General features: G+C 47.6%; 4 protein-coding genes across 4 annotated transcripts; 1 reads left to right on the forward strand and 3 right to left on the reverse strand.

Moving 5' to 3' along the window:
• Positions 1 to 125: 125 nt before the first annotated feature.
• Positions 126 to 2,533, reverse strand: BJ212DRAFT_1401921 (uncharacterized protein). Its single transcript, XM_041337342.1, has 11 exons — positions 2,244 to 2,533; positions 2,074 to 2,178; positions 1,934 to 2,012; positions 1,725 to 1,881; positions 1,523 to 1,670; positions 1,279 to 1,470; positions 1,166 to 1,229; positions 994 to 1,112; positions 849 to 940; positions 801 to 816; positions 126 to 743 (listed from the first exon to the last, which is right to left on the reverse strand). The coding sequence occupies exons 1-11, from the start codon at positions 2,504 to 2,506 to the stop codon at positions 212 to 214; spliced, it is 1,767 nt and encodes a 588-aa protein (XP_041185735.1). The 5' UTR covers positions 2,507 to 2,533; the 3' UTR covers positions 126 to 211.
• Positions 2,534 to 6,485: 3,952 nt separating this feature from the next.
• BJ212DRAFT_1305513 (uncharacterized protein) lies at positions 6,486 to 7,620 on the forward strand (the record flags this gene model as incomplete). The annotated part of the gene is made up of 6 exons (XM_041333759.1): positions 6,486 to 6,579; positions 6,638 to 6,784; positions 6,828 to 6,980; positions 7,164 to 7,256; positions 7,353 to 7,454; positions 7,538 to 7,620. 6 exons carry the CDS (start codon positions 6,486 to 6,488, stop codon positions 7,618 to 7,620), a joined length of 672 nt encoding a protein of 223 aa, XP_041185736.1.
• An 821-nt stretch (positions 7,621 to 8,441) lies between these two features.
• On the reverse strand, positions 8,442 to 8,687 carry BJ212DRAFT_1248604 (uncharacterized protein; the record flags this gene model as incomplete). The annotated part of the gene is made up of 1 exon (XM_041329687.1): positions 8,442 to 8,687. A coding segment is annotated over one exon (246 nt), but the record flags the coding sequence as incomplete, so codon positions are not given.
• Positions 8,688 to 9,080: 393 nt separating this feature from the next.
• On the reverse strand, positions 9,081 to 9,656 carry BJ212DRAFT_1248283 (uncharacterized protein; the record flags this gene model as incomplete). The annotated part of the gene is made up of 3 exons (XM_041329685.1): positions 9,081 to 9,211; positions 9,261 to 9,458; positions 9,536 to 9,656. Coding segments are annotated over 3 exons (450 nt in total), but the record flags the coding sequence as incomplete, so codon positions are not given.
• Between the last annotated feature and the right edge of the window lie 2,900 nt (positions 9,657 to 12,556).

Consider the following 12,556-nt stretch of genomic DNA (forward strand, 5'->3'; position numbering starts at 1 on the left):
CGCTTGCGCCTCCCACCCCGCCCCCGCCCCCACAACCACCCCCGCTTGCGCCTCCCACCCCGCCCCCCCCGCCCCCACAACCACCACCGCCTCCACCTCCACCTCCACAACCCCCACCCCCACAACCACCACCACCACATCCCGTCCCACCACCACCAGCACCAACCGAGCAGCCGCCCGCCCCCTGTAAGCCTAATATCAGCTTCCCTCATTATCCAAACACAACGACACTCACCGCTGCACACCCCAAACCTCCATTCACCACCGCTCCAGCAGCAGCAACGCACCCACCAGGGTAGTAATAAAACATCGGCACAGGATATAAAAATGCAATCCCATGATCAACATCCCCATCCCTCTTCAACCCTCCCGTTCCGCTCTGCCTGCAGCCTCCGCATCTCTGCCTTGCGCGCGCGGTTCTCCCGCTGACGCAGGCTGCGGACATGTTGTGCAGGGCAAACACGGCGTTGTGATCGCTTGGGTGCGTAGCAGCACGTGCGTCAGATTTGGGAGGGAGTAAAAGCACATTACTAGTGGTTTGAGAGAGAGGAGGCGTCGGAGTTTTTGACCGATGTGTCTCCTGGCAGTGGACACCCGCAGTGCATGTAGGGTACGCGATAACGGTCCTACGATTTAGAGAGTTTAATGGGGATGTCGTATTCCAAAGGAAATAGCTTACATTCCAAGCACGACAGGTAATGTCGAAGGAGGTCGCGAGTTGACCTTCTTCCACTTTATCATCGCTGAAAAATGAGTATTCATTATGTGTGTTCCGCATTGTGCCCGTGACACCACCCTACTGATTAACATATCGTCCTACGAGCGAGAGGCAGTCGTTTGATACCGACTCGCCATAAGTTGATGAGTATGCCACGCAAGATCGATATCGAGCGTGGGCACGAAGAACGAGGCAGGAGACTCAGCCATGATGTTCAAAAAGCTGCAGAGCAATGTTTTTGTGCAGTCCGTAGAAAAAAAGGAGCGAGTACGCACGCGTGATACCGAGCCGTGCAATGTTGTAGCACCACCGTATCTACCTCGTTCACAAAATATCCTGGCTCGGTCCACCCAAGGTTATCCATCTTCTCCACAAACGATGCTTGCCGGAGGACCTAGACTTGTAGCATCAGTCCTTGAATACGATCAGTGTTGAAGGTCTGCTCACAGCACCGACTAAATCGAGTGAAAATACCCTGTCGTCGGTGTAGGCACCCATGATCTTATTCAACCTGTCCCTCAATTGAGAAAACGTATTCAGTGCAACAAAATAGGACATACAATCTTGGCTTCAAGTGCTTGTTCAGCACGGTACGCATGCGCGTAGCGTCATACCGGACGTTTATCAAGATCTGGCGCACGGGATTACTTGCATTCTTCTTCTTAAAAATGAGATGCGAGCTGAGGACGCGCTTCTTGATCGTGTCTCCGCGCCTAGTGTCGTAGGTGCTAAGTGGCGTATGCAGAGTTCCACTGTGTGTATATATTAGATGTCGTTCAACATGGTCAGCAACGCAACACCCACGCCAAATATTTATCAGGCGCTGTTCCTTCAACTATGTTCTTCGCAAACTTGTATAGGCCGAGAAGTTCTTTGGTAATTAGTCCAGCACATTCACACTTGACGCTAAAGTTGCTCTGGGCGTATCCCATCCCGTTGGACTGCAAGAACGCTGCAGCTGGCTGTCAGAATATATTTCCATGATATGAAGGTATAAGGGACGTACGCGAAAGGATAGTGCGATCGCAGTAGGGGCACTTGATAGATTTGTGCGTGAGATCCGCAGCAGATGCAAATGGGTCATACGGTGATTTGGTAAGGCGCTCCCAAGCAGAGACGCGTTCATGTCGTGGTGCGTCAGTGGTTAGTAGATCAGGGTTAGCCTGACACAGCGTTCAGCGAGCTCGGGACATTGTTCAAAGTGTTGTGGCATACGAGGAGGTTAGGAAAGTAATCAGTGAAATGAGTGAGAGGTATGAGCTTGGAGATCCGCGCGGTGTCCTCCGCATACCAGCTGCAGATGTGACCGAAAAATGTAAGGTTCATCATTCATGGGGAATTGAAAACATGCTTGCCTCGGATTCAGGAGATAGGCGTGCCACACCATAGTGACATCAATGGGAGGTAATCGTTGCTCCACCGTATCATATTGCTTGATTGTCCAACACCACCTCTCAAACCTGCACTCCACCAGTGCAAAGGATTATCAGTGCAAGCGCACGCAGAACGCTAGTAAGACACGTACCGTTCTACGGCCATATTGACGAACCATACCCAACGTTTCTCACTGTCCGACTCTAATCCTGCGACAAGGCTCTCGCTGGCAACGACCTGCTGCTTAAGGTGGCTGAACGCTGCCAGAAGCTGAAGATGGGCCTTGAGCTGATCTGGGCGGACGAGGTGCTGCGTGCTGCGTCGTCCGATGTTGAATGTCTCTGGAAGAGTGTACTGCGGTGATTCGGGCTCTGGCTGGGGAAGCGTAGGATATGGGGGGAGCTGCTCAGTCATGTTGGAGACTGCTGCGTATGTGGTTCCTGGTAAAGTATCACATATTTAATAGGGACGCTCAAAGTTAAAACGCCCAATGCCCAAGCCCAACGCCCCAAGCCCAACACCCAACGCCCAATGCCCAACCTCGTGACCGAAATGAGTATACAGTTGCGGACACGCAAAATCGACAACTATGGTTAGCTTCCCCACAACCTTCTGAAAGACCTCAGTAACGACGCCTTACGCATGATTAGACCATTTGAAGACGAACAAAGCTTCATTCAAGCTGCCGATAACAGTCTTTGTAGTCACTCAAACCCCAAAATTTGGCCGGTCATTAAAATAGCGCCTAAAATCACGAAAAATAGCGCAATCGACTCCTTTTACAACCTTGAGTATGATTCTGGTATTAAAGATATAGAGTTCAACCCCGAAAAAAATTAATAACTCTCACCTGCTCATGGCGTGCTCGAAAAGACCCAGGCGAAGCACTCCATTGTCAGACCATGACAATTCCGAAAATGAAGTCGATGCCCTGAAAAATCTGTTGACAAAGAACCCGGCATCAGTGAATTGATAATTCCTTGATATTCAGAAAATGCGGGATTTGGCCGGTCCGCGTAAGGTCTATGCAGACAGACCGTGTCAAAGGTATGGGGGACATCTGCCAGTGGCTGTTCGCAAAATGCCGGGAAGTCTGTCAAAGCCGCCATATTATGTCATATTGACATGCCCTGCTGTCAGGCTCTCCCACCATCCCCTCTCCTCCTCACTCCCACCATCCTCACTCCCACATATTGACGTGCCCTGCTGTCAGCCTCTCCTGCCATCATCACTCCTGTCATCCCACTGTCAGTGTCACCCGCCCCACTGTCAGCCTCTCCCTCCATCCCCCACTATCCATCCCTCACTAGTTGCCTGCCTTGCCCATAGACAACATGTCATTGGCTGCAGCTTCACAGCTGCCAAGTATTCCAGGTGCCATCCTGCAAATGTCATCAATTGGACTCGTGGTTGACTGCACTTACTGTGGTCTTGCTGTCTCACTTACAATCTGTCAGAGCAACAGAAATGGCAATGCTGGGGAACCAATGGCAAGGGTAAGTGTTCATTAATTTATGTTGCAGTACTGTATTAACATGCCTCCACCAGCACCCACAGTGTAATTACTTTAAGTTCTTCCCTGAGCTGCTATGATACCCTGATATTCTTGCCACCATACCCTCCTCCAGCAAGTTGCTGACAATTCCAAGTACACCACCAAATATGCTGCCATCATCCTTTGCTGGCCTGCCAATGCAGCCCCCCACTTGGATGCAGCCAGCACCCTTGTCTTTTGTCCCTCCTTCAAATGGGAAGTGGTTGTGCAGGAAGGGCTCACCATGTGAGGGTCCCTTCTGCCGCAAGCCTTGGGCACTGCATTGTATGCATTGCATGTGCCTAAAGCACTGTGAGGGTGAGGGTGGATGTGCAATTCATGCTAAAGGTAGCAAGGACATGGATGGGATGGACCATGACTATGACTTTGAGTTTGTGCAGGCTGACCTGCTGGACTACATACTCAATAATGAGGGGAATGGGATTGAAGAGCTCCAATGAGCCCTCCAGACATCTATGGCTGCCCAACCAGGTGCCCCCCTACATGTACCTTCAATTCATGAGCTAATGGGGCCTGTACTACAACCTCCTCCTTTGACTCAATCCCCTCCTTTGACTCAACCTCCTCCTTTGACTCAACCTCCTTCTGCAGCTTAACCTGCCCTGGCTTCAACCAGTATTCCTGCTTGCAAGCAGCCCTGGATCACTAACCAAATGGATCCTACTTGGGTGCATGACCTACATGCATGGGCACAGGAGGAAATTGAACAAGGATGCACTGCTGAACATCAAAAAGAGATGGAGCAGGAAGCCAAGTGCCACTTTGTATTGAACTGGTTTGATGCAGTAAGTTGGCCACTACTATTTTGTCGGATAGACACTGAATTTGTACTAGGATGACAAGCCTGTGGATATGCAGTGGGTGTCACACTGCCCATTCTTTCCACAGTATAAGCTTGCTGATGATGTGATGCTGGTCGAATCACTTGGAACAGGCATCAGCCAGATTGAAGTCTACAACAAGTGCTTGGCTCAATGGATCCCAGCACCACTTACATATACCTTCACACTCACATCTGAGTGCCACATTTTTGTACAGCATTATGGCATCACTCACTGCGAAGGTTTTTCTGACCTATACATGGCATTAAGAAAATTAGTTTGGCCTGCACACATTCGTTTTAACATGAAAGGTGAGTGGAATGGTGTCTGTGCCAAGTGTTAAGAACCATGTTGCTCAAGGGGGAGAGAGACTGACTCAGAGGGGCTTGGCCTCAGCTTGTACACTGTGCCCCTTACCTGAGTATGTGCCCTTCATTTCATATGAGGTCCGATGATGGTCTGACGAAGTCTGGAGGACTTCCAGAGGCTGGCTACTCTGCTGGAGAGCACTAGAGGACTTCCAGAGGAGTGCAGGAAATGTCCGGAGGAATGCAGGAAGTGCTCAGGAGAGTTCCCACTGCAAGGTAATACTTCTACAGGAAACAGGATGGAAGGATAGGAGGTCTGAAGGTCCAGAGGACAGGAGGACAGGAGGGCAGGAGGACAGGAGGGCAGGAGGACAGGAGGATAGGAGGACAGGATGTCCGGAGGTATGAAGGACAGGAGGACAGGATGTCCGAGGGTTAGGAGGATGGAACGTCTGAAGGTACGGAGGGCGGAACGTCCAAAGGACAGGATGCCTGGAGGTACAAGGGACAGGAGGTCTGGAGGTCCAGAAAGAATAGGGGCTACATCAGACTTCATCCGATGTAGAAGCAAACAGAGGTAGACTACCTTAAGGTAGAGTCGGAGAGACAGGGATTGGACCTAAGTCCGGAAAGAGGGAAAGTGCTGGAAAGGCAGAGCTCCGGCCTAGGGAATCAATCCCTAGGCCTGATGGGTAGGACAGACTTAGGTGGACCAAAGTCTGAGAGAGGATTGGGCAAGTCTAAGTTGATATTCAAACTGAGGAACTACAGGAGTATCTACAGGGGTTATATACTGAACAATATCTGAGGGAATCAGTAAGCAAAGGAGCAAGGCTATGTATGAGCATGTGGAAACACATTAGTGAGTAAGTCGGAACATAAGTAAATGAACTTGGAGATGAGGACTCATACAAGGATCAATAAGCAAGATGGAACAAGAGGTAACCAAAAGCCGGAAGGCAGAGAATGCCTAAATGGGAATAGGCGCAGGATATCGGACAGAGGGTGGGAATAGGTCCGGAGTTAATATCCAGAGGTCTGGAGATCTGGGGATCCAGAAGACAAGGTGGATACAGGACCGGGATATGAGAAGGTGGATAGAGTCCGGAATCCAAGACGAGGTGAAGTCTGAATGTCTTGCTGGATGGAGTGTACATAGGGTGGATGGGACAGGGGGTTATGGTTCAGGCTAGCAGTGGAGATCCGATGGTCCAGAGCTCAGGGGTAAATCTGGAATGTAGTCAATCCTGCTGAGGTGTGGAGCACACAGCAGAAGGGGATCTGGGAATGAGTTGGATATGAAGTGTGGTCTGGACATAGGCTCAGAAGGCGTGGGAATATGATGGAATGTGGGTCCAGATTGTGGGATATGACACCAAGCTAAAGCACAAATGCAAATGTACTGCCATCATCCCATCTGATTTGGAGTCTGATGTTGAGATTGTTGAGAGTGGATCACTCACACCAACAGTTACTGAGAAAAAGAAACAGGCAGAGGGCAAGTAGTCCTGGTAATGATGTTGATACCCCTGCACTGTCTCGCCCACATCTTTGTCTTAGGTCGCCTTCACTTGCAAAGGTCGATTTCATGGATTGCCATGTGGAGTCAATGTCACCAATGCTCCCAAGGATGGACCATTGTGCAATGTCTCTCTTGCCATCACAATCCTCCTTGCCGTTGTGGTTCCCATTAACACCAGAACAATCCCATGTGCCTGGACCTGTCATGCAATGTCTCCCTCACCATCATGATCCTCCTTGCCATTGTAGTTCCCATCAACACCACAACGATCTACATCACTGGTGGAATTTCCTTCATCACCATCGCTGCTATCTCTGTCGTCACCATTACTGCCTTCAGCAACATCTACTAGCCCATCTTTGTCCATCACATCAGTTCATGTCCCTTCATATGATGCTAACAACAAGCAAGAAGTATGGCCTCATGGAATGTACACTGTTGATATGGCTGCTGGCTTTTGTCAGCTGGATGACCCTACCCTGCATGGTGTCTTACTGTCAAGAAGAACTATTTGAATGCATTTTTGAAGTTCCCTACATCAAGGCCACATATCACCAAAACCATCAGGCATGGATTGAGGCTAACCCAAAAATACGTAAAGCCCATGAGCTGGCAAAGTATGCAGCTGGGGGTCTCTGGAAGCACTTCTTGCATGCACATCAGATTGCAACAGGGAAACAAAGTAAGAAGTCCAATAAACTATACTCAAAGATGAGCAAGTCTTGATACTATCATGCCACTCATTTGTCCTATCATTACTTGTTATGTCCTTCGACTTGATTTGCTTACTTTAGTCACTTGTTGTCCTTGTCTTTGTAGCTTTATCACTAGATTTGTATTCAAATGCACAATCATTATCATGAAGTCAAATTGCTTGGGGAGTTGGAAATTGAGCTGTATGGTCACACACTGAAACGATTGGTGGAGGGCATCATGGATGGCAATGTCAAGCTATATGGTGATGTTGGGCTGTATGGTCGCACACTGGAATGATTGGCGGAGGGCATCATGGATGGTGATGTTGGGCTGTATGGTCACACACTGGAATGATTAGTGGAGGGTGTCACAGATGGTGATGTCAATCTTGGGGCTGTAGAATGCACCATTGCCAGGGTTGACTTCCCATTTACCTGGATATTGCTTATCGAGTGCTTTGGTGAGTTGCTATGCATCCAAGATGGTAATATGCTGCATGAAATCAAATAGCACACTGATCTCATCTTATATCTGTGAGGGCAGGCAGAACACGTTTAACATTGGGAGAAGTGTCTAATGAGAAGTATGAGGGTGGTGAGGAGACTTGCCCTGAGCATGTAAAGTAGTGATGGTAACACAATTGTGATGCAGGATCATTTCATCGAGAAAAAAATCGTACTTCACAGGTGTCATTTCCTAGCAGATGTTGTGAAAGCTCCCAAGCCACACATTTGTTTGCTCTGCAATAGATGAGTTGAAGTAGAACTTTCCATTAGTGTCCAGCAACTCTGGATAGGCTCGCATGTCACACCACTTGTGGCAGAAGGTGTCGCTGGCCTTGTGTTTTGTCCTGTGATGAAAGGCATCTACACACATGCCCATCCCATGAAAAAACTTGACGTTTCTGCTCTCAACTTCACAAAGCACATTACAGTTTGAGTTGTAAATCATGTGCTATGGCTTTTGAGCATGTGGTAAGGAAAAGATCTTTTCCACCAAAATCTGCCAGTGGGAGTTATATTGATGTCAGATCAAGCAAACACACTGATGCACCAGTACATTTGAGATGGCCTCATGGTGGTACATTGTCCCTTGTCTGCTGATGATGCCACATGGCCATACAATGAGCTGCTCATTGTTTGTGCATTGTTGACAAAACACAGCCTTCAGCTTGACAGGAGCATCTTTGCCAAAGCATGCAGGTGCACTGTTGTCACGGTTGGAGGGCTCATTAGGTGCCAGATCAGAAACTCCCATTGACATGGTCACAGATGCCTGCACCAGATGCCTGCACCAGACATACAGCACCAGTAGCAATCTCATGCTCATACCACTCATCAGTATCCTGGAGAGGGATAGACTCAACCTCATCAATGAGATCATGCATGCTGGATTCCATGGCATCATTGAGCTTTGTGATCTTGTTGCACTGAGTCCTGCTTTTCCCACTACGAGAGGATTCCATATTTGCAGCTTCCATCTTCACATGAATGGGGTCATTGCAGGCCTTCCGAAGCTTCCTGGTCTTGGGATCACTGGTAACTGCCTGACTGCAGCCCTCCATGGCACAAATGCTCTCAAGATTTTGGTGCTCAAGGCAGTACCTACAGTGGTTGGTCATCAGTGGGTTTTTGCACTGTGGTATGGCACAACAGGGCTGTCCAATGGTGACACCATCAGTCATGATGACTTTGGTGGACCGCAGCATGCCATCAGGTGAGGTGAAAACTCACATGCACCCATAGCATGCATGGGGGAGTTCTTCTTGACCATGGGTCATGATCAGCTCAGTGCACACATGCATTGCAGCTGTATAGTGATCCTTTTGGTCCCCATCATGGGGGACTTGAAGCCATCCCCTTCACATCTGCTGATGATTAAGCAACAAGACAATCACAAATGTGTCCTAGACCTCTTGCATCATCAGTGAGCTCAAGAACTGCCATGATTTGTTGCACTCTGTGCTGCTACAGGTTTGAGCGATTTCATATAGGCATGTGCAGTTCATTGCTGAAACACTGCAAAGAATGATATTAAACATGGTCGCAAAGTAGTGAAAGAATACTTATGCAATTTGCATAAGATCAATCCACTGCATTGCCAACTCAAGCTTGACAAATTGATGCTCTGTGACCTGTATATGCGATAGTATTCCACCATAGTATGTGCGAGTCTTGTTCTTGACACTGTAATTATGATGATAGTTGGTATTGCATGCTGATTGAGAGTCAGTGAAGATCTTCAGATTTGAGTGGGAGCATTGTACCTTGACATTTCAAGTGAATGGACCATGCAGGGTGTGTGCCACTTGCATGTGTGAAAACAACAACACATTGTTGCTCTTCTTTTTTGAGGAGGGATCTGAGCTGCCAGGCAGTGCACTTGGGATTGATACACATCTTGACCAGAGGATAAAGAACACATGCTGCTATGCCAGAAATTAGTACAGTCCAAGGATAACAGACTCAGACTCACTGAGGCCTAGTGGGTGTCCATGAGTCTTGAAAGAAGCCTCCTCATCAGCTTATTCCTCAGCTGCACTCGGCAAGGTCCACACAAGATCCTTCACAATCTCCCAGAGACAGTCTACTGCATCTACTGATATGTTGAATGACTGAGAGAAAAATGTGGTGATTGAGGGTGGTATGACTTCAGGAGCAATAGTAACAGGCTTGGTGTGAGGCTGCAGCTGGAGAATGTTGTCCTTCAGTAGATGTGCGCATCAGATAAAATGTGTGAGGTCAAGAAGTGACATATCTGCCAATTCATTGTGATGCCATACTGCAGCAAAGAGGGTGCTGATATCTGTGGCGCAGAGACTGCTGGAGATGGAGATGGAGGTGAGACTGCTTGGTGATGACATTTTTGTCCTCCCTCCAATGGCAGCTAGCACATTGACAATGACAACAGGGTGGGTAATGTAGAAGGCAGGATGTGTGACAGCAGCTGACGTAGAAGGTGGGTGGGGCGGTAGTGGTCATGATAATGTAAGAACAACAGACAGCCTAGAACTTGCTGACCAAACACCTCACACCTGTCCCCCATACTGCACCCAAACACTTTGGTGCAGAGTCTGTGCAGACTTCACACAGACTGGCCATTTCCTACATGTCCTCTTGATATTACACAGGAATTTGAGGCAAAATAATGGCAGCTGTTATTTTTGGAAAATCCCATGTAATCCCCAAATAATCCTAATGTAGTGTGTTCATCCTGTTTTCTGCAAATAACCATGCACTATGAGCTAGCTATGCCTAATTGAGCTTATAGGCACCTCATGTACCATTAAGTCCACAGCATGCTCGCAGTATGCCATGGGCACTCATTGTCTTCTCTCACAATGGTGGCAGACATGACATACTGCTGTGCTGACTCAGACATATTATGATGATGGCTGATTTTGTGTCTCAGACGACAATGTTCATAACCTTCAACAATGCTTTGTCTCACTGCCTTGTGGACTTGTGTGACAACTTAATCTCGACTGGTACATAGTCCACCCACCAGACATCAAAGGCTCATCAGTATTCATGCATTAGGTTCCAGGCTGTCAAGTGTGGCAACCACTCCATGGGAGCCCTCTACATGACCTGCTGCAACAATCCTTGTGGTGTCTGCTACCTTACCAAAGAAACCTTTTTGACTATGGTCATCCCTTGACCAAATGAATCAACACTCATGCAACTCAACAAAATAATGGAAAAATTTGTGGTCAAAATGACTAAACTTTATGGTGGTGCATATTCACTCATCTCACTATACATGTACTGACTTTTTATCAAACAGGGTGGGAGTTTTGTATATATGGACATGAAAACAAGTACCCCATCCATTCAGTTCTCAATAGTGAAGTTTCTGATCTTCCAGCAAGTTGCAAAATTGAAGGACTTGCCTCTTGGTGATCTTCGACAGTTGCTCGCAGCATATGGTTTGCTTGGGTGAGTTCTTTGATCTGTGGCTTGAATTCAACTAATTCTCTACTCTGCAGCATCATTTGATCAACCTTCTCAGTGAGGTGCATGACAATAGCATCAAGATTCACAAGTTTATCTGTAAATGCAGCACTAGGAACTCTTGAGCTGGATAGTGATGTTGTAGCTGTGCACTGTGAAGGTTTGGTGTTAGTTGAGAAGCCTGGGTGATGAGCAGGAGGTATGTCAGAAGTTTGAAACTGATGATTGGTGCTGATGATTTGAGAGGTGGTGCTCCTAGTAGATGATGTGCAGTGGGTTCAAATGAACTGTTTGTGCTTGGAGTTACTGAATGTGCTTGACTCACAGTCACTGCATTAGGGGTAGGACCTCGCATGGTTAAAACAGGTCAAGAAGGGGCTGAGACTGGTGTATGCAAAGCAGAAGCACTCCCATGCCCTTGGGGATGCATATATGCTGCATTTCATAGGGGACCACTGTCTTGAATAGGTGTGTGTTCATGGCTGAGTCATTTGGTCAAGGCTGATGTGGAGTCCATATCCTGAAGGCTTGGATCAATGACTTCATCACTGACATCTGCAGTTGCTTGCTCGATCTTGCTCATGGCCTCACTCAAACCCTGATCCATCCACTCCAGCTGCATCCTGCAGGTCAACTCTTTGGATTCAGCAACACTCATTCCTGGGTCAAAGGGTTCTGCTGCTACTGGGTTGTGATGATGCAATGGGGATGGATTGGAAGGCTAACAGCCTGCCCCTTCTGTCCCCTCCCACAGGCTGTGTTCATTTTGAGCTGGATGCATTCCCTGTGGTTTCTGATACCTTCTTCTTTGCCAGTGAACCCAGTTTAGCAGTGCTCAAGGGCTTGAAGGGTGTACCAGAGGGTTTTTTAGACATGTTTCAGTGAGGATCCCACTGTGTTCATGGTTTTGGAAGGCTGCTGGATGCTGATACTGAGCATACAAAATGATTTGGAAGTAGTAAAGGGTAGAATGGGCCAGAATTGATGCAATTGTTGGTACCTAGCATATCATGGCAGATCTGTGTTACTTAGCATACCAAAAATAAACTGTGTCAAATATTCCAGCCATTTGCAGAACACTAGGCCAAAAAATTTCACTACATACATTTGGCAATAAGTTGGGACAACAAACTTTTAACTTCCAATGGACAATCTTGATCTATAACTTGGATAGGATAATACATATCTAAGGAACGAAAGCAAGTTGCTCTACAAATGAGCTTGCTAAATGTCAAGGACCCAACAATTTGTCGTTATACTGGGATTAGTGAGTGGTCATTGCAATACTGTAGAGATACACACCTAACTTCGACATGATCTGAGTGTGACCAACTGAGCATTAGCTTCAAAGCTTCAAAGATGGGTGTGATGTGTGACATCCCCCAATTAGCTTCATTTTGGCTGATGCATGTGTGACACCATGGACTTCAGTCCTTTGCTACCTTCACTCCCATCCAACTTGGAGGATCTGGCATCTTCTCTCTATGTTTCTGCAAAGTCATGTTGATGCAAATCCCCCAATGTTTGAGTCTGATGAGCACAAGCTTGCAATGCATCAAAGTCTCAGTATTTTGTGTCAAAGTTCCCTTTTGCCATCATGCCTTTGAAT

The sequence above is a fragment of the Suillus subaureus genome, assembly GCF_016647635.1.
Source record: "Suillus subaureus strain MN1 chromosome Unknown BJ212scaffold_141, whole genome shotgun sequence".
NCBI lineage: Eukaryota > Fungi > Basidiomycota > Agaricomycetes > Boletales > Suillaceae > Suillus > Suillus subaureus.

Coding starts and splice junctions, on each gene's coding strand:
- BJ212DRAFT_1401921 (XM_041337342.1), bottom strand. CDS start 2,506: ATGACTGAGCAGCTCCCCCCATATCCTACGCTTCCCCAGCCAGAGCCC. Junction 2,179..2,243: donor GTCAATATGGCCGTAGAACG/GTACGTGTCTTA, acceptor GGTGGAGTGCAG/GTTTGAGAGGTGGTGTTGGA. Junction 941..993: donor TGCACGGCTCGGTATCACGC/GTGCGTACTCGC, acceptor ATTGCTCTGCAG/CTTTTTGAACATCATGGCTG.